The 21,319-nt window shown below is 39.4% G+C and overlaps 1 protein-coding gene across 4 annotated transcripts in view; it reads right to left on the reverse strand.

The window, feature by feature from the left end:
• The window catches only part of lekr1 (Leucine-, glutamate- and lysine-rich protein 1), a 105,087-nt gene that overhangs the window by 48,027 nt on the left and 35,741 nt on the right, over positions 1-21,319 (reverse strand). For all 4 annotated transcript variants that reach the window (XM_026287736.1, XM_026287735.1, XM_026287737.1 and 1 more), the window contains 2 exons: positions 15,538-15,723; positions 8,095-8,176 (listed from right to left, as the gene is read on the reverse strand). In XM_026287736.1, the coding sequence (XP_026143521.1) occupies positions 8,095-8,176; positions 15,538-15,723 (268 nt within the window). The remainder of the gene's footprint in view (positions 1-8,094; positions 8,177-15,537; positions 15,724-21,319) is intronic.

The raw sequence follows: 21,319 nt of genomic DNA on the forward strand, positions 1-21,319 counted from the left end.
CTTTGTTGACGTACACACATAAACCACGCCCGCTAGCCTTACCAGACAGTTCTTTGTCTTTGTCCGCTGGATAGCAGGCAAGTCAATGTATCTGAATAGCGGAATCTGGGAAGTTGTCATTTAGCCATGTTTCAGTGAAAACAAACACACAGTCCAGTTTATATGTTTATCAACCTAACTAAGTACATTAGTGCAGAAGGCAGGAATGGCCAGCACACGACAAGTCCCTACCTATGCACACATACACAGCTGTCAATGCCAGAGCGGTCCTGACAGCTACCACAGCTCTCCCACTGTCACATCACATACACTGTCCTGCCACTGAGTATTCTGACAGCTCTCATCAACAGAGAAATAGACAGAGGCTCCTTTGCTCACAAAAGGGAAAAATCATCTAGAAAACCAGAAGTTGGGACAGATTATAAAAGGAGTATGAGCCAATGTTGAGTCAGTCTGCATAATGCGATGAACCTCAGAAGAGGAAGGTGTACAGAGTGTGAAGCAACACCTTAAACTCAACAAAAATGTTTCTTCCTCACATGCTGCCAGGTCACCGAGCTTGCAAGTCTTCACTCTTCCTGCACCTCCAGGAAAAAAAAAATTAACTCCCTTCATAAGGAGAGACATCATGCAAGGGAACATATCCTCATTGCTTTGGTTATATAAATAATGTTTTGTGTGGACGGTTGAGTATTGGCATGCAAATGTAATACAAAACGGTTTCTCTCAGAATGGGAGAAAGATGGATGGCTGTTATCCAACTGAGCAAATCATAAAATGCTCCTCTTTCTCCTTCCCCACACACATTAAATCATTTTAGAAGGGAGGAAGGTGTGTTTTATAGATAATGGTGTTGTACTGAGCTGTAATGTGAGCTGTGCTGAGATGTTTGGATGTATTGTGTATGATGAAGAGCTATCAGAAGTAGAACACTGAATCCTGGGTAAATCCGGATACAATACTGGGTTACAGTACTTCACCTGGAATATGACAAGTGTGTGTGTGTGTGTCTGTCAATGATGATAATACATAATAAAAAAATCCATTTGATCATAAATATTGCATTTTGTTAAGAAAAAAAATCTTAAAGGATTAGTTCACTACAGAATTAGCATTTCCTCATAATTTTCTTACCCCCATGTCATCCAAGATGTTCATGTCTTTCTTCAGCAGAAAAGAAATTAAAGGTCCCCCTTCTCTGTGATCCCATGTTTTAAACTTTAGTGTGTGTGTAATGTTGTTGTTAGAGTATAAATAATATCTGTAAAATTCTAAAGCTCAAAGTTCAATGCCAAGCGAGATATTTTATTTAACAGAATTTGCCTACAAAAAACGACCTGTTTGGACTACATCTTTCTAGTAACACATCTACAGCAATAGTTTGAAAGTGCATAGCACAAGCACATAACGTGCACAATACCAGTATAAACACGGATATCTATTGGTATAATATGTGTCACATGACCAAACTTGCAGTATCATTTTCAAAAGACTTTCACAGTCAACACTACAAAGCAAAAACAGCGTTTTCAGATTTATCCACTTTGGAGAGCATGAGGGTAGTTAAATTTTAGATCAGACATACAATCGTGAGTGTGTGTGACCTGGAAGCATCAGTGAATGTGGAGTTATTTTCGTAAATAAATCCTGTCAGAAAAACTTGTCATGTCTGTTTTTCGAGAGTATCATCTTTAGTGAGCTTTTTTGAGGCTTCACGCTTGTGTAGAAAGCGAAGTTAACATTTTCTCATGTTTCAGTGTGGATAAGACACTTTTGGATGGAGAGTGTTTTAAAACAAAAATGCCATTTTCTGGTTCCCTTAGGAGGTCACCTGGTTTTGTGGGAGCCCCTGCCAAGCGTGTTTCATTGGGTCCTCCTCTGGTTAGGCTCTGGTCTAGTCTTCCTAGCAAACAATGTGGGTCTTAGGGCTGTCATTTTCTATAGGAGACTTCAGCTATGAGAGTTCTGATGCTGTGGCTCGGGACCTCTGAGGGCAGGCCTGTCTCTCACGCTGCCTGTCTCTCCTCAGTGCCCTCAGGAGATCAGTGTGCCAACCCTGTCAGTGTTTCAGGCCACAGCAGTCTCAAGCTGAGAGCGCTTCTCTCAGTTGCCCCCTGGAACCGTAGAGGTGCAAAGAGGTTTGCGACCTCCATGAAGGTCTCAAGAGCAGCTAGTACGGCCATCCCCTGCCGGCCCACTGCTACAGGCAACCGAGCTAGCTGCTCTGGTTACATCAGATGTCAGTCATGAGAGACTGATTCCCATAAGTAGACTATTTGCCAAGCTAAAGGCCAAGCTTACCAAATATAGGGTTTACAAGGGAAACGTCGGTGGCAGATTACTCCATCCAATTCTGCACGCTGGCGGCCGCGTGCCAGTGTAACAAGGAGGTGCAGTGGGATCGATTCCTGCATGCGCTGGCCAACTATGTTCTTAAGGAGATCTACCTCCTCAAGTTGCCCCCAACACTCAACGGCCTCATCGACTTGGCGCTTCGGGTGGACGCCCGGATTAATCGCCTTGGTAAACAAACCAGTCCATCACTCCTCCACGTCTCTCCGGAATGGGGCCACTCGAATTGAGAGAACATAGTCGGTCCCGTCTACGATCACGAACCCATGCAGGTGGGTAGAGCTCGGCTCTCCCGGAAGGTCCCAAGGACTGGACTATGTTTGTATTGCGGTGGCTCGGGTCATTCCTTCCATTCATGCCCGGTAAAAGAGCCAGCCTGGTAGTAAGTTTGAGGCTACTATCGGGTGAGATCTCCGCCGGGAAGTCCTCAACTACATCTTCGTCTCTCCTTCCATTAAAACTGCGGTAGGAAAACCACACTCACGAATGTCACGCCCTTCTGGACTCTGGGGCCGAAGGTAATTTCATTGACTTTCTCCTTGCACATCAACTGAACTTTCCTGTCCTTCTCAATGGCCAGGAACTGCCACACGTTACTCACTACACCGAACCCATAACTCTGCTCACCTCAGGCAACCACATCGAAACCATATCCTTTTACCTCATGGACTCCCCTGTTGCTCCCATTGTTTTAGGTCACCCCTGGTTGGTCAAACATAATCCACGAGTGGACTGGGGTTCCTACACAGTCACTTTGTGGAGTGAGAGTTGTCATGAGTCTTGTCTGGTTTCTGCATGTCCTGTTGTGCCTGTTTCTGTCTTTCAGGAGGAGACCATGATGTTATCAAACGTGCCTGCAGAGTACTTGGACCTGAAGGAGGTGTTCAGTAGGTCCTGTGCTGCTTCTCTTCCTCCGCATTGTCCCTATGACTGTGCTAAAGACTTAATTCCAGGTAAGTCTCCGCCTAAAGGCAAACTTTACTCTCTTTCTATCTCTCTTTCTATACATGATAAAGAATACCTATCCTTTGCCGTCGATGTCTTTTGAGAGGTTACAGGGAGCATCCATATTCACAAAATTGGATTTACGTAATGCTTATCATTTGGTCCGCATCAGGAAGGGGGGTGAATGGAAAACCTTTAACACCCTTAGAGGCCATTTTGAATATTTGGTGATGCCGTTCAGGCTCTCCAACTCGCCAGGAGTTTTCTAAGCACTCGTCAATGACATGTTGAGAGACACAGTAGATCAGTTTACATATGTTTACCTCAATGACATACTGATTTTGAATATGTGCAAGACGTCAGACGAGTGCTCCAGAAATTACTTGAGAATGGTCTTTTTGTCAAGGCGGAGAAATGCGTATTCCATGCACTGTCTGTTCCCTTCCTAGGGTATATCGTCTTGTCCGAGGGAATACATATGGATCCTGACAAAGTTAAGGCTGTGATAGATTGGCCATCTCCAGATTCCCATAAGGCTCTAAAGAGGTTTCTGGGGTTCGCCAATTTTTATCGATGTTTTATTCGTAATTTCAGCCAACTAGTCTCATCTCTGACCACCTTGACCTCCCCCAGTACTCCATTCAGGTGTTCTAATGCAGCCGAAACTGCATTTACCAACCTCAAGAGCCGCTTCGTTTTGGCTCCCATCTTAGTAGCCCCTGATCCCACACGGCAGTTCGTGGTGGTCGACGCATCAGAGGTGGGAGTAGGTGCAGTTCTTTCCCAACGTGCTGCCTCAGACGATAAGATGCATCCCTGCGTGTTTTTTCACATCGTTTATCTCCTGCTGAACACAATTATGAGATTGGTAACAGAGAATTGTTGGCCGTCAAATTTGCTTTAGAGGAGTGGCCTCACTGGTTGGAAGGGTCAGGGGTACCTTTCATTGTTTGGACCGATCACAAGAATTTAGAGTGCATTAGAACTGCCAAAAGACTCAATTCCAGGCAGGCTCGGTGGGCACTTTTTTCGGCCGCTTTGATTTCAATCTGTCGTACCGTCCGGGTTCCAAAAATGTTAAACCCGATTCTTTGTCAATTTTTTTTGATACTTCAGAATGCCCGGTATCTCCCGAGTGTATTTTACCTGAGAAAATAGTCGTCTCAGCACTCGTATGGGAGGTCGAATCGAAGGTCAAGACAGCCTTAGAAGGGGTAATGCCCCCGACCGGATGCCCACCGAATTGTTTATTTGTGCCGGAAGAGTGACGGTCCGAGGTTATTCAGTGGGGTCACTGCTCTAATGTGGATTGTCATCCAGGGATAAGCTGAACCAAGGGTTTAGTTAAGCAACGATTCTGGTGGCCACTCGCGACGTCCACGATTTCGTTTTGGCTTCCTCAGTTTGCGCCAGTGGTAAGTCATCTAACCGACCTCCTGATGGGCTTCTTCAACCGCTGTCTGTCCTTTCGAGACCCTGGTCACATATCGCTCTAGATTTTGTTACCGCCCTCCCACCCTCTAATGGCATGACGGTCATTTTGACCATAGTGGACTGGTTCTCGAAGGCGGCACATTTCATTCCCTTGCCCAAATTACCTACAGCCAAGAAGACAGCGATCACTGTAATTGATCACTTCTTTCGGTTACATGGCCTCCCGGTAGACATGGTTTCTGACAGGGGATCCCAATTCATATCCAAATTGTGGAAAGAGTTTTGTAAATTGTTAGGAGCGACGGTTAGTCTGTCTTCGGGTTATCATCCCCAGAGTAACGGGCAGTCTGAGCGAGACAACCAAGATTTAGAGAGAACGTTGCGATGGTTAGTCTCCAAGAATCCTTCTTCCTGGAGCCAACAACTCGTTACCAGTGTCAGCCACGGGCCTCTCTCCGTTTCAGTGCAGCTTAGGTTACCAGCCACCGGTTTTTTCCTATTCTTGAGTCTGAAGTCGCAGTCCCCTCCGCTCACGCATTTGTCCAAAGGTGCCAACGCACCTGGACCAGAGCCCGCGAGACTCTGCTCCGGATGAGGGAGATTGATCATTGATTTTATTAAATATTTTTAACTCGCACTTGCTTCCTGCCACTCCTTTCACCCAGTCATTACAGCTGATTGCTCTCTGATGGTTTCATCGCGGACACCTGTTGTTGGTTTCCTGTCTTGCATTTTAAAAAAGCAGTATGACAACTGGCCAGTGGTGAGCTGCATTTTGAACTTGGATCATTTGGTTTCTGTTTAACCTTGCTTTATTTTACACATCCAGCATTACCAAAGACCATTACACTTTCATGAATTCACTTAACTTTACACCACTGATTCCTGACTGCTTCATGTTACATTGTTTCTTTCTGTATAGTTCTATTTTTCCTAATAAATCTTGTATATTATCTGATCTTTCATATGTGTCCCTATTTTTGTTGTGTCCTTTTCCAGCCATGGGGTGTAACAAATGTCTACAGCTTTTATACTTCATTAAGGAGTAGGCATTTGAGTCGCAGACAAATCTGAAAAGTCTGTGGAGTAGCTCAAGTTGTGGACAGTTAGTGGATCTAAACCTTCAGACAAACAGCACATATTTGTTTCTACAAATTACTGAAACCAGACACACATGACAACCCATGTATGTGTAGTAGACAGACACACATATGCAGAGCAGAGTGCCTCTCTTGCACTATATAACATGACAGATAACTAACTAGTTGTCTAGTATGGTTTTGTTTACACAGCAGGACTTTGTTGTATGTGAGTTCTGAAAATTTACAGATGTGAGTTTGATTAATGCGGTTGTCACTCCAATAAATAACCACAACGTGCATGAATGCCAGCATATTAACAACTCTCGACAGGTTGGGTTTCAAGTATAATTCATTTGAAGAAATGGTGCTTCATATAATGCTATTCAGAGACACCAGTGTCAATGATATTTCCCTTGTGATGTTTGTACTGGTTGTTGTATATAGGCCACCTGGGCACCATACAGACTTTATTTAAGAATCGCTGATTTCTATCTGAGTTAGTGTTGATTAGTCTAATTGTAGGTGATTTTAATATCCATGTTGATAATGTAAAAGATATACTGGGATTAGCATTTATAGACATTCTGAACTCTACTGGGGACAGACAACATGGGTCAGGTGCTACTTATTGTTGAATGCATTCTCTGGATTTCATACTGTCATGTGGAATTGCTGTTAATGGTGTTTAAATTCTACAGCAGAGTGATGATATCTCTGATCATTATCTAGTCTCATGGATACTCCATATAGCTAAAGTTGTAAATTTAACTCCTTGTTACAATATGGTACAGCCTTCACTTCTACCACAAAAGACTACTTTGTAAATAATCTTCCCAATTTATCTCAATTCCTCAGCATATCCAGTACCTCAGAACAACTTGATGATCAACAGAAACTATGGACTCTCTTTTCTCTGTTTTTAGAAACAGTTTACGCTTAAGGAAGATTAAGAAAACAGTCCGACAGCGTGGTATAATAAGCACACTCGTGCCGTAAAATGAAAAGCCCGTAAAATGGAGTGCAGTTTTAATCTAGATCTCTTTAACCTGGTTTACACATAAAACACTAACACATTTCTATTAATCAAATTTGTTTAAGGATTGTTAGGCTGATTTACTTAGGCTAACAGGAACTGGGAACACTTGCCATAACACATAATGTACATGTTACATCTAGGGTAATATTAGTCTGTTTCTTTTGTATTCCGAGATCACCGTTGCCAACAGATCCAGTCTGTATCCAGATCAGATGATGCATCAGCACCTAGAGATAACCTCGACAGCCATGAATGTCAGCGGTGACCAGGAATACTAGATGAGACCCAGAGACAGCTCCCCTCAGAAGGCCTCATCATCTAGAGGGCCCTCGGAACACGACCACAGGAACCAGATGAGTCCTCTGCACAATCTGATTGTGTTGCTGGAATTAAACTGCTGGTCTTGTCTCAGCACACAGTTTCGACTCACTATTTCCCTTTTTAATACTGTTAAGCTGTTTTGACAATCTGCATTGTAAAAAAGTGTTATATGAATAACGTTGACTTGACTTGACTCAAATACCTAAGTGCAAATAGTATTAGATGCTGTTTATATATAGTGCAAAGACACTGGAAGACATTATTTGCACTTCAGTGTATTGTAATTCATTACAAAATAGTTTTCAATAGCAAATTTTCAGTGTATATTTATTAAAGTCATAAATGGATGTAAACTTACTTGTCCCTATCCCTAAAGGTCACCCTTACAGTGCTAAATTAAACCTTATTCAACCAGAAAATATGTCCTCAAAGATACAGGAAGAGTGCCACGACTTTAAGTGTGGTAACAATATCACATCCAGTTGGTGGACAGCCCATCAGATCAATGTGAAGACACCACATCCAGTTTCAATTATAAGGATTTAAAAAAAAAAAAAAATGTTAGGCACATTATTCTCATTATTATATATCCGTTAGGAACTTTATTTCCACTTTTTGCATATTTTATTTATTTATTATTAAATATAAACACCTCTCCAAGCTCATATTCAACAGGAATATGGCAAATAATTTGTTTGAAATAAAGTGGCTATAAACACCTTTGGGTCTGTCATGTCAGAAGCTAAATACAGTATAATGTCTGCAATTAGTGTACATGGGCTTTTCTATAAAGACAAGCAATTTGCACTTAGTGTAAATAGAACATTTTATAGTTTACAGACACTGTAATTTTACTGTATTTTGGAAACATGAACATGTCTTTTTGAATGTGTTGATAGTGTAGATTGTTCAAAAATAACTTACTCCAGGAGTTTCTTTACATGCTCTCGTTCATGCATGCTGTTCTGGAGATCTATTTTCAGAGTCCTCACCTCCTCCCTCAGGCCTGTAAAAACATCGAGAAAAAAAAAAGGGTCAAGTACCCTGTTAAAAGTCAAAAACAGGACACCACATTGTACACATGTACAGTGTTGGTCAGGTGACTAAGATATTATTCAGGAAACTAACATTGAAAGATATGTGCACCATAATAAATCCAACTTGGTTCAACATCAACTGTTGGCAAAGTTAAAAGCAGATTTTTTGTTTCACTGTCTTTTGTCACTTGCTATAAATGTTCATCTGGCTTTCTTCCCTCATTCATCTGTTTCCTCCTGTGCCAATAAATGTAATTCTCTCTCTCTCTCTCTCTCTCTCTGTCGCTGCTTTGTATCTCTCTTGAAGCACTGAAGCATAATCTGGTGCCTATCGGTTGCCAGCAGCAATAATTGAGGGTGAACTCTACACCCAAACACAGGCCAGTGAAAGCATTCTCATTCATCATCTCAGCTCGGTGACATCCGATGCAGCATTCAGGAGATCGTATTCACTCAACCCTGCTCTCATTATCGTGAAGAGGGCAGGGAGACAGAGGAAAAATGGCCAAGAATTTGAAACAGGAGACATTTTAAAAGACAAGAGGGAGGAGAGGATGACAGGAAACTGTAGGAGTCAGATCAGCCACAGATTTAGAGTTGTGCTACTGCAGTCACCCAACATGCAGGACATCTAACCCACAAATTATGGGCATACAAGCTTATCTTCATCTGGTTTTGTATGATGACAGCATTGAGTATTTTCAGTGGCCTCAAAACATATTCAGACACTTCAAATCTATGTCATTTGATTATACAACAAACCTAAGAGGCATCTACAACCAAAATATGTTTGAGCTTTTCTCAGAATTAATGCCATGTTTAATCATTTAACTAGCTGGTGTCAAGGTCATTTTTAGTGGCTGTATGAACTCAGTTCCTCTCAAACCCACACAGGACACTGTGAACATGTTCCACTTACATTTAACAACCAGAATGTGGACAAATACCTTCCAAACAGTCATGGAAACCTGGAAAGAGCATGTGGGACCAATATATTTTTCAGGCCTAGAAATGTTATGGGAGTAAATATGTCTGAAAAATCATGGAAATATATTTTTGTAGTTCTGTTCTAAAATATTTAATCAGCAGCATATTGCTTTTATGTAGAGTTTACATTATGCGGAGTTAAACCTGCATTCTGTAACATGGAGTCAGAGACGTTCGGATCCATATGCAGTGGTTTATTATCAGAATGGTCAAACAGGCAATGATCAAAGGGAAGCGTCAGGTATGTCAAGGGATATCCAAAATCGAAAACAGACACAAGCAGAGGTCGGGGCAGGCAGCAGAGAATCACAGTCGGTATTAACAATCCAAAGTCAAACAAGGAAGGAACAAACACTAGGAAAATGCTCGGAAATGCCAGACAGAACTAAACAAGACTTCGCCCTATTAGAGAGTCCAAACACAGTTTATATAGGGGAGTGGTAATGGGGAACACCTTGTGGTTATTAGCCCTGAGCACGGGATTATGGGAAATGGAGTTGGGAATGGAAATACAAGAATGGCAGAGTCCTGAGTGGAGTGCCCTCTATAGGACTTCATGGGCACTCCAGCTGATGATCGTGACACATGCAATGTTCCATTTGTTGAGAATTGTATTGTTTTAGTTTTTTTGTTGAGGCAGATCATTGTAAATAAATTGGTCAAACTGGTTCACAAAATGGCCTCAAAGATTACAGAATATACCGGAATTAAAATAACGGCAACACTTAATGATGTCTCATTTGTTAATATTAGTTAATGCATTTACCAACAAGAACTATCATTGAACAATATATGTTTACCATAACAGTTACCTTAGCTGTTCCCTACCGGTGGAATGACCTGCCCAACTAAATCCAAAAAGTTTTAGCAATCTTCAAGAACCATCTCAAAGCACATCTCTTCCATCTACACTTGAACCTTTATCAATAAAACTCTGTATTCTATTTTTATTCTATCTACGTGTTTTCTTTTTAATTATTATAAAAATAACTTCACCTTGACTTTTTAAACTTAATATTAACTAAGATTAAATATTGTTTGTGTTAACTAACATAGTTAATTATTTCTAGCAAATGAAACCTCAATGTAAAGTATTACCAAAATAACTTTTAAAAATCCTTATTCATATGACTAAAGGGGTCAAAAGTCGCGAAAAATCACTGTTTAAAAAGGTGGAAATATATATACATAATTTATATTGTGATATGTTTTGCTTGAAATTTTTGCTTGCTTGTTCATTTTTAAGTAGTTTAATGAAATTCTGCATTTTAACTGTGATTTAAGCGCCTTTCATCTCACTTTTTCATATACTGTTTGAAATGAATTATACTCAAGAAATGTGAATTCATCATGTAAAAATGACTTTAAAAATGTCTTGCCAAAAATCTAGAAAATATATTTAACTTTAATTCAAAGTCAAATATATTGTGCAATATGGATAAAATGAAACGTATTAGGTAAAACAAACAAACAAATAAAAAATAAAAAAAAGATTTTCCTATTGACTACAATATATTTGAACTATATTTAGAGTTACGGTTATGACTGTCAAAGGTTATTAATAATGCATGGATAACATATGAACATATAACAGAGATAAGATCAACCAATTTGCATGAAGAATTACTGACATTTACAAAGGTATCAATGTAACAAGCAAGAACACACTGTCACACGTGTAGCAGCAGTCAGGAGACACAAACAGGTCCCAACAGTGCTTAAATAGATGGAGTCGATGAGAGGCTGCCCTTTACTGCCACTGACCGGAGCAAGTCGTTCTGACCTCTCTCTCTGTCTCTTTACTCTTAGTGATTAGCATCATAAACCACGGGACAAAAATACCCAAAAGAGTCAGCGAGACTTCAGACAACCAGAGAGACATTATTTGTAAGACGCTGGTCTAATTTTGAAGCACATCTCCTGAGGAAAAACACCACAGAAAGCACAACAATGTCTTTACCGAATGAAGAGACAATAATTAGGAGGTTGCATCATCTCTGTTAAAGCAGCAGCTGCAGAAAGAGAGATAGAGGGTGTAAAAGCACAGTAAATTATGGGAAACAAATGTGTTTGTTTCTAAAGGAACTGGGGGCCAAGCCGTAAACACCTGAAACCACAGTCCAGAGGAAGCAGTCATTCTGTTCTCAAACTGTTTGTACTGGCAAGCAGGTCCGCTAACTCACAACAGGATGTATTCCAGAACTGCATAAAGGCTCATGGGATCGTTTCACTACGTGGTCAGTCCAGAGGGCTTTTATTTAGAGGAAAAATGGGCTGTTTTGTTCTGTCTGTTTGTTGGTGAGTTGGCTGTCTGCATAGGCGGAGGGTGAACCAATTCCAGGGTAAGACTAAAAGCAGCCAAATCTATTTACTACAAACATCATAAACCCATCTTTTTAGGCAAGAACTAGACATTGGGTGTCATGTAGGCTTATAAAACAGGTTTAATGGGACATTATTTGTATTTAACCCTTTCACACAAGAGTTTTAAATATTCAAGCTTAGTCCCCAGTGCGATGTGTCATGCTTGTCATGTGACACCACACAGCCAAAATAGATCTGTATTACACATGGATCGCTTTTATTTCATTTTTCCTATTTTATTCAAAATGTTCCCAAAGCATGCTCACTATATTATGAAATATCTGATATTTCGATTCTGAAATATGTGCAAGTAAATATATTTGGTAGTTTTGGTAACTTTTATATTGACCGTGGTAGTTGATCTATACCGGGTGATGGGCGCCGCCATGTTAGTTCACGCTAAATCCGAGCTGTGGAATTTACAACACGCACATTCATCCTCTCCTCCCAAGACGCATAAAAGTTAGTCTCCGGTAAACTGGGAGAAGAGCAGAGTAAACTTTATTTACCTACACAATCTGTATATGATATCAATAAAAACGTGAAGTCAGACTATATTTGTAAGAGTCATTAATGCCGTTTCCATAGACATCAGCATGTATTTTACAAACTGTAAATGTATGGTTTTGCCAGTACTTATGTGTATTTAAATGTCTGAAACCTAAAATAAGGGTTATATGGTTAAAGACACTGAATATTTGTGATAATATGATGAGTGCTCAGCGCGTCCGATCTGGTTCTGCGCCAGTCAAAGTGTGAAAGCAGATTTAAATTCAGCAGTTGATGACGTGACGCACTGAAAGTTCTATTCACACCGGTTTGATCGTATGCTTTAGGGACCAGCCTAGACTGATCACAGTGGTGTGATAATACGTGTTTAAGGGTTAATGTGATCACATTTTAATAAAAAACATTATAAACTGTTAATTATAAAACATTTCCGTTCCTAGGTTATTTAAACAGTGAATAATTAATATACAAAAGGTGGCTTTATTACACAAAAAAAACACCATTATTATCACTTAAGCTGTCTACACTGTAATGAATATCCTACGTACATTGTACATAGCCTACATCTGTGTATTTGGAATTCAGTCAGCAAACACACGCACACTCAAAACAGATGAGTTTCAGTGATGACTCCTCTGAACGCCTCTGATTGGTCATTTGCATTCCTAAGCTCAACAAAATCATGTATGATTGGTTATAATGCGCAACTCTGTAAAACATGAACAGATCTTAATTTAATGCAGCAATCGACACTTTCTATTGATTTTCATTGCTGTAATAGATTTAATTTGTTCGTGCAGAAGCATTTTTGCCCCAACTCGCTGTGGCCAGGGGCAGGGAAGCCTTACACACACTCTGGCTGGCTCCGAGGTCCTGTTCTAAATGGAAAAATGGTGCACTTGCGGTCTTACGGACTTACAATGGCCGACACGTGCGTGTGTCCGTTAAGTCCACCAGATGGTAGGGTGTCCCATTTGTCATTTTAACATTCAGAAGGGTGCTTGCGAGCACCCTCAATCCGCACTTCTGCTGAGCCTGCACTGGGGTGAGCTCCGCAGTAAACTTCTACCCGACAGTCAAAGCAGCATTACATCACAAAAGCGAGGAGTCAAAGGAAGACCGCAAGTGTTTAGGGTGCCATTTGGGACAGGACTTGAGAAGATGAGACCAGTTAAAGGCACAATATGTAATTTTCTGCCTCTAGATGGTGCATTTTCAAAATAAACAAAGACCAGGTAGCTTAGTTTGATGACACCGTGACTAGGGCTTAGCAATTAATCGCATGCTATTGTCATGCCCATCTTGTCAGTAAAGATGGTCCCGTGATTAGCAGTAAATCACCATCACCTGCCTTTAGATTGAGTGCCATTCACTGCACAGAGCTGTAGTTCACTGAAAAGCTATGCGATATTGTGTTTGAAATCAAATGTGATTCATCTGTGATTATTGCCTAATTGTCAGTGAACTACAGCTCTGTGTAGTGAATGACGCTCAATCTGAAAGCAGATGATGGAGATTTAATACTAATCACGGGACCGGCTTTACTGACGAGATGCGAATGACAATCACATGCAATTAATTGCACAGAGTATGGAATCATGGGAGATGTTGTCTTCATCCCCACAGCCCATGCAATTGGGCAGAAATCATGTTCATAGATGAGCTAATGATTTATCAGTGTAGTAGAATGAAGCAGGGTTAGGCTGAACGCCTTCGAAGTGAAACAAGGCCGCTAAACGAGCGTGGCACACGGCTCAAAAGCAGCGGAGCTTTTATTATGCCACAGTCGACTGCTTCCACTCCTTACAGTCGTGCCTGTGAGGGAAAAAAAGCAGCATTTTAAAGCTGGTCTATTAAAATGCATAAACATATTAAAGCGTCTTGTGTTTCCAGGAGGTGTTATGACATAATTGGCAGGCAACACAAAGACACAATATGGACACTCCATGTCACTAGTTAAAATAGCTTATTTCTCTGGATTTAAACATTCTTCAAAACACTTGGGATAATGTAAGTACACAAGTCAGCTAAATATATAACACTGTTCTAGAAGTTTTGGGATATTTTAATAAAAAATCATACATTTAGTGCCTTTAAGGTGACGTCGTGCTTTTCTGTTGAAAGTGCTCTCTACTGTGCTGCCTGTGTCAGTCTGACATTTTCTCAATGGGGGTAAAAGAGTGCCTAGGAGGAGAGCTTCATCTCTTCAGCAGCATACTGATAATTGCTTTCTGGTCACCGTAACATGACCAGGATAAATAGAGAGCAAGGTATAAATGTATTCGCTGTTTGTTTTGCTCTCTTTTGCTTTCTTTTGCCTCGCATTGCAAGGAAAAATCTATCCACTTCATTTATGAGTCTAGGCCAATGAGTACTTCTCCAAAAACAGTTGTCATGCTTTTTCATAGCTCAGGAGGCTTAATAGAGTTTTAAGCTGCACTTCATTTATATATCATTTCATTTCTCAAAATTCTCGATAAGAAATCTATTTTTTTCTTTTTTTTTTGCTTCAATAAACTACTAATTTGCTGCTTATTAATAGTTCGTAAGGTAGTTGTTAAGTAGTTGTTAAGTAGTATTGGGTAGAATTAGGGATGCAGAATATGGTCATGCAGAACTTGTACTTTGCAAGTACTTATAGAAAGCCAATATGTTATTAATAGGCATGCAACTAGTTATAAATGAGAATAATACAAAAGTGTTACCAAAAAATTACTCTTTGCCAACACTGGAATAAATTATATTTACAATTATATTAGAATAGAACTAAACAGTTATTTAAATTTTAATAATACTTCATAGTGTTGCTATTTTTTACAATATTACTGTTACCACGGTTTATGCCACAATATATACAGACAGACAGACAGACAGACAGACAGACAGACAGACAGACAGATAGATAGATAGATAGATAGATAGATAGATAGATAGATAGATAGATAGATAGATAGATAGATAGATAGATAGACCCCAAACTTTTCAACAGTAGCAAATCTTTACAAATCTGAGCATATGCTCCTCATAGTGAAAAAAGGGTTGTTAGTTTGCTGACAAGGGTAACATTTCACAAGTTTTAACTGCACCACTGAGAGTTTCAGAGGCTCCAAAAAGAAATAGACAGGGGTTGAGACTCCAACCCCTAAACACCTGCCGGACACAAACATCACAATACCACACAAACACAAACTGACAAGAACTGAAAAAGCAAGTGAAACACATCACAGTCATGTCTGGATACAGACAAGGTGTGAGACTGCAACTCTAAAACACCTGTCCAGCACAGACATGTACACGCAACACATCAGATGTACATTGATGTCTATGGAGGGCACAAACAGAGGACAAACGTGGAGAATAAATGCTTAAACTGCTGAGCACCTGGTTAGGGAACCTCCTCAGCACTTTAAAAAATATCATTATTTTTATTACTAAAACAACACACTGCACCTTTAAACTATATACACACCCTGTATGAGAACCTGGGCTTCTTGGTTTTGGTTCTGCAATAGTTTCTGGGTCTCAACCTGGTTGTCCAACTGCAGAATCTGTTCTTTAGCTGCATCAAGACATGACTTCATGTTTGGCACCTCCACCTGCAGCTTCTTCAGCTCCTCCTGCAACCCGACCACTTGCTGCTTCAGACGAGCACACTCTAAAAAAGAATACATTTGTGAAAGTGGTCAGAGAGAAGAATCTGCACTTTTGCTTGTTGTTTATGTGTGTGTGTGTGTGTGTGTGTGTGTGTGTGTGTGTTAGTGTTTAGGTGTGTGTGTGTTTTAATATTTTGTTTTGTATTGGCAGTGTGGTGCACTGATGTCAACCACATTCATTCCTGTTTTAATGTGTAGAATTTCAGATAATAATTAAAAATGCAAAACAGGTACTTGTGAAAAGTTAATAATAAAAACTAAAAACAAGATGCCCAGGTGAAAAATAATTTGACGAGCTGAAAAGACAATGAGTTCACTGAAGTGCAGGGGAATCCAGTCAGCATGGTTCCCACCCTCTAAAGCAGACTGTATAATGACAGTAAACAGGCCTTGCATGGATGCTGGTAGGCTAGTTTCAGACTATTTGGGGCAGAGCTTAAGTACATAAACACAGTGGGCTAAAAAATATAGAAGCCACAGTTAAAAACATCACTATTATTAGTAGTATTTTAATTATAAAGTATCAATACATTTACCACAAAAAAATATATATATTTTTTTTTTTCACCAAGGATGCATTAAATATATCAAAAGTGACAGTAAATATTTTACAATGTTATACAATATGTTTTATTTAAAATAAATGCTGTTCCTTTAAGCATTCAATTTATCAAATAATTCTGAAAAAGGACAATATATGTTACACTTTATTTTGACAGTCCACTTAAGACATTCTACTAACTATAAGTAACTTCGCAACTACATGTCAACTAGTTCTCGTTAATTTGCAACTACATGTCTACTAACTCTTAGAGTAGACTGTTAGGTTAGGTTTAGGGTTAGTAGAATAAGTTCACATATACTTGCAACGTTTCTTAATGTCAATCTTGCATGTTGTAGACCCATCAAAATACAGTGTTAGAAGATATTAAGCAGACAGTCTACTAATAGTCTAGTGACTGCTAGTTGACATGTAGTTGCAAAGATACTAACGAGTAAAACAATGTCTAAAGTGGACTATCAAAATAAAGTGTTACCAAAATATACTGAATATTTTCAGTATAACACTGAAACTGACATAAAACATGAATAATAAAAAAAAAAAAGTCGAAAAGGTTTAAAAGTAAATCCAAGAAAATATATTGTACGGTATATTTGTTTAAAGAGTTTGATATACAGTATATGTCTTAGTGTATATTTTGTGATGCTTGATAAACTGAACTTTCCAACAGGAAAGATGAATGCAATCAATATATTAAGGGTGAAGTGCCATAATACATTTTGGGGCTGCTGTATCACAGATAAAAGTGTGGTTTGATCTGATTTACCTCACATACATTATCATCCCATCGCTTTAAATACTTTTTTATGAGGAAATTGTGAAACCTTTAAGATCCATCCACATAAAGTGACTCAAGACTGAAACACATAAGAAATCAATCACCCGCGAAGGTAAAATACGTAACTCTCAAAAATCTCACACAAGTGCTTGTGCATGGCATAACAATGATAACAACAAAGCAAATTCTCCGATGGGTGAGAAAATACCAGAGAACAGCAGCGGGTGCAGTAATTCGCGTCAACAATGCAGACCAGTGAAGTGCTTGCACATTAACAGAGCAGAACACACACACACACAGAGAGAGAGAGTGAGAGAGAGAGAGAGAGAGAGAGAGAGAGAGAGAGAGAGAGAGAGAGAGAGAGAGACTATGCCTGCTGACTTGGGGTCATGGGGCGGTTACCAGCGCTGTTGCATTTGGTCCCAGACCTGCTGTCTCATGCACATGAACACACATTCAAAAACATTCAAACCCTACCTGTCTCTCTCAGCTGACTAAGCACCTGAACAACAGCTGCTAGTGCTGACCCAGCGTGGGTTAGGGTTCAATGAATGCTTTGAATAACACTCGTTAGCATACTTCTGCATAATGTGTGTGTGTGTGTGTATAGGGGCTGCAATATACAGTAAAGCCCTGACCTGTGCGAGTGTGTAAACTTGCTTTTGGGTTTCCCAGGCCGTATGACCAACAGGGACACATCCATACCAAAGCCTACCGGATACTGTCTATACAATTTTGAAAATTAAAGTATTATTTACCTTGGTAAATTTACGTAGGAGTTACTTTGGTTGCTAGCTGGCACCCAAACTGTAACTAAATACGTAAGACTGGAAGGGAGATCAAATGTAAAAGTTTAAGATTTGGTCATTGATCGAGCACCAGTCTGAAGACTCAATGTCAGTGTAGTACTGTATGTGCACAAGTTAGGTCTTGTTAAGTCTGACACATTTTTTTCTGGCACAAACCACAGAGTGTACGCAACTCAAAGGCACTGCGAGGAGGTATTTATAATATGTACTCGGCTGCACTAAAGACCACAGGAAACAGTGTGGAGAAATATCAACCAAGCTTACAAGAAACCTCAGTTGCAAGAAGAAATGTAATTTCTGCATGAAAAATCAAGATAAATTTTCTATACATGTTTGTTCATGGCTGCAGAATGTCTTGCAGGTTTGATCAATAAATCAGACCAAAAAAAAAAAAAAAAACATAATCCCAATGACCCATATGTTGCTTAAATGTATAGCTTCAACTGCATCCTCTGAATATTATATTTTTATAACATCCCAACCAACTTTACTGAGATCAAATCTACTCCTAGTGTGAGCTAATGATTAGCATAAAGCTTGCAGCGGTGGAAAACAACATATACAAATCTATTCATCTTTTTTCAGACTGCTTACTCTGTTTCTCCCTCTTTTCATACCTTTCTGCTCTCATCTCATCTCCCCCTTATGTCTCATAACCGTGGAAAGCAGACAGACAGGTAGCAGCGCATAACTGTTGCATCCACTCCCATATAGGTTTGGCCCTTACCCACGCAACACATATATTTCTGCATATAAACAAGCAGAACCTACATGCACAAACTGCCTCAAGAGAGCTTTCTTTCAAACCTACTTGATTGGAGAGCATATATACAAAAATATGCAAGCATTACACGTGTATGCTGAAAGACAGGTAGGGGAGGCAGGAAAAGCAAAGCCTAAACACTCCTTAGGCTACTATAAACAAAATACCTGTCCGTTGGTTCAAAAGATTCTAGCCTTTTGTACTCATTCACCTCTCAATGACACACACGCACACACTTGCTGGAATTTGGCAGCTTTATGGAACGTGCAACAGGCAAAAGGAAGGCGGTTCCAAACGTTTGTGGTGAGGAGGCACACACCCCAGGGGTGAGCGAGAGGTGAACTCACCCTACAGCACCCAAATCATCTGCAAAACTATGTTGAGTGACACACAACAAGTATGCATGTGTTAGTATCAGTGCATGAAGTCATTTGCATGTCGATGTATGAACCGAACAAACGCCTTTAAACATGCAAAACCTCTCTAAACACATATGCACAAACATGCAAGTCACAGCAGAGCCGGTCTGTAAAAAACTGAAAAATACTGAAACTTGCCCACACTGCAACACTCTATTCTCTCTATTAAGGTGTGGTCACATTACATTTTGGTGAAATTTCACAGGCAAAAAGGTCTAGTGATGCATGAAGTACAGCTCATACTGAATTCACTTTCAAACCAAGCAGCTTTGCCTTGGTTAAAGGGTTAATTTACCCAAAAATTAAAATTAGACTGTTTAACTCATCCTAGGTGTATATGACTTTCTTCTTTCAGACGAATCCAGACTGAGATATATAAAAAATTGTCCTGGCTATTCCAAGCTCTGTCATTGCAGTCAGCGGGTGTTGCAGTTGAACAGTCCACAAGTCATCAAATAAAGCATACACATTCATAAAAAAAAATGTGCCTCACATGGCTCTGGGAATATGAATAAAGGCCTTCTGTAATGAATGCATGTGTTTTTATAAGAAAAATATCCATATTTCAAACGTAATAAACACTTTTCTCTCACTTTCATTATCTGTCATACCAACCCGATCTCACAGCAATTCGTACATATTTTAGGAGGTGTCTAATTTGTACGAATTCGTACGACCACACTCACACTCACACTTCATTCGATTTTTGACAAATTATACGTATTTTACGAGGTTGCACAATTCGAATGAATTTGTATGAATGACACCTAACCCCGCCCCTAAACCTAACTGACACAAGGGTTTAGAAAAATCTTATAAAATCGTACGGGTGAGGTTGTAAAAATTCTTACAAATTAGCCACCTCATAAAATATGTACGAATTGGTCGTGAGATAGCTTTGGTCATACACTAAATACACGTATGCGCAGTGTGCGCCTCTGAGACATGCTAGTGAGTTTGTTTATATTAGCAAGATAAAACCAGTCTCTTCTTGGTTTAAATCGAAATCCTCTGTCATTTTTCTTTGCAAATCCTTGGTTTGAACTTCTAATTTGTGACCAGCATTTTTTTCTCTTTCTGCATTCGTCACTAATCACGCAACACCGACACACTATGACATCAGCCAGAATGGCTTCCATGTATGACAGATACCAGAAGTGAGATACATATTCCTCATGTATGTAAGGCACCCCAATTTTAAGTTACTTCATTATAAAAAAAACAAAAAAAAAAACAAGGTCATGTCATGCATGCGCATGAATAATTTTCCGCACAAACACTTGAATATGAATAGCTAGTAATAGAGCAAATTTATTTTAGGTTTTTGTAAAAATAATTATAAAATGCTATAGACTGCAGTTTAATAAGATTGCAGTTTCACATTTTGCATATGCATTACAAAGTTAATTATTTTTACGTGCAATGATACAAAATAAAACAAGAAAAGATTTGTAATGAAGAGAAAATATTTAGACAAATAAGAATAAATGTTGTGCGTTGCACTCAGCATCATTCACGCAGCGCAATTCTTGCACTCTGATATTTGAAGGAATAGAATACACTCATGCATTTAAAGCACTCATGCAGCTGCAAATTTTTTACTTAAATTGTGTGAAAGCAAGTAAAGAAGGCTCCCTTTAAAATCACTGAAGTTGTCAATTAATGAAGCTCTTTTTTACATTGTGTGCACTTTGTTGATTATAATGGGAGAACATGAGTCAAAATGTGTGGACCTTTTATTAATCCATCCATTCTTTTCAGTTGAATCGTGGCCAGGTTTAATTTATTAGTTTCTTGTTTTAGTTTGGCCTAAATAATGGGAGTGAAATTATTCAGTGCCTCACGTTTTACTTAAATATAAAATGCAACAATTTCTTAATCAGTGTACAGACAGATAATCTTTTCCTCAAGTAGTTATCTGTCAAAATAAAGGACAGGTTTTATTCTGTTTTATTCATTCTAAGAAATGAACATAACCCCATCAACTGTTCAAAATGCACAACGCAGCTTTCTGCTTGAAAGACGTGTGTGCCGCTCTGATGTAAACAAGGGTGAGCGTGATTTCACCAAGCACAAAATGTTCCAGGATCAACATCCTTGTTGATCCAGGAACATCATTCCTATCAGTCAGTCAGAATTAAAATATAACTTTTCAGGAAATGTCAGGTTTACCCTTGTTAATCAGCTATTATTTCCCTCTGATTTTAAGATTAAATTATGGGTAAGCTTAGGTTTAGAGGTAGGGATTGGGTTAAGTCTGTATTTTT

Source organism: Carassius auratus, chromosome 18 (assembly GCF_003368295.1).
Source record: "Carassius auratus strain Wakin chromosome 18, ASM336829v1, whole genome shotgun sequence".
Taxonomy (NCBI): domain Eukaryota; kingdom Metazoa; phylum Chordata; class Actinopteri; order Cypriniformes; family Cyprinidae; genus Carassius; species Carassius auratus.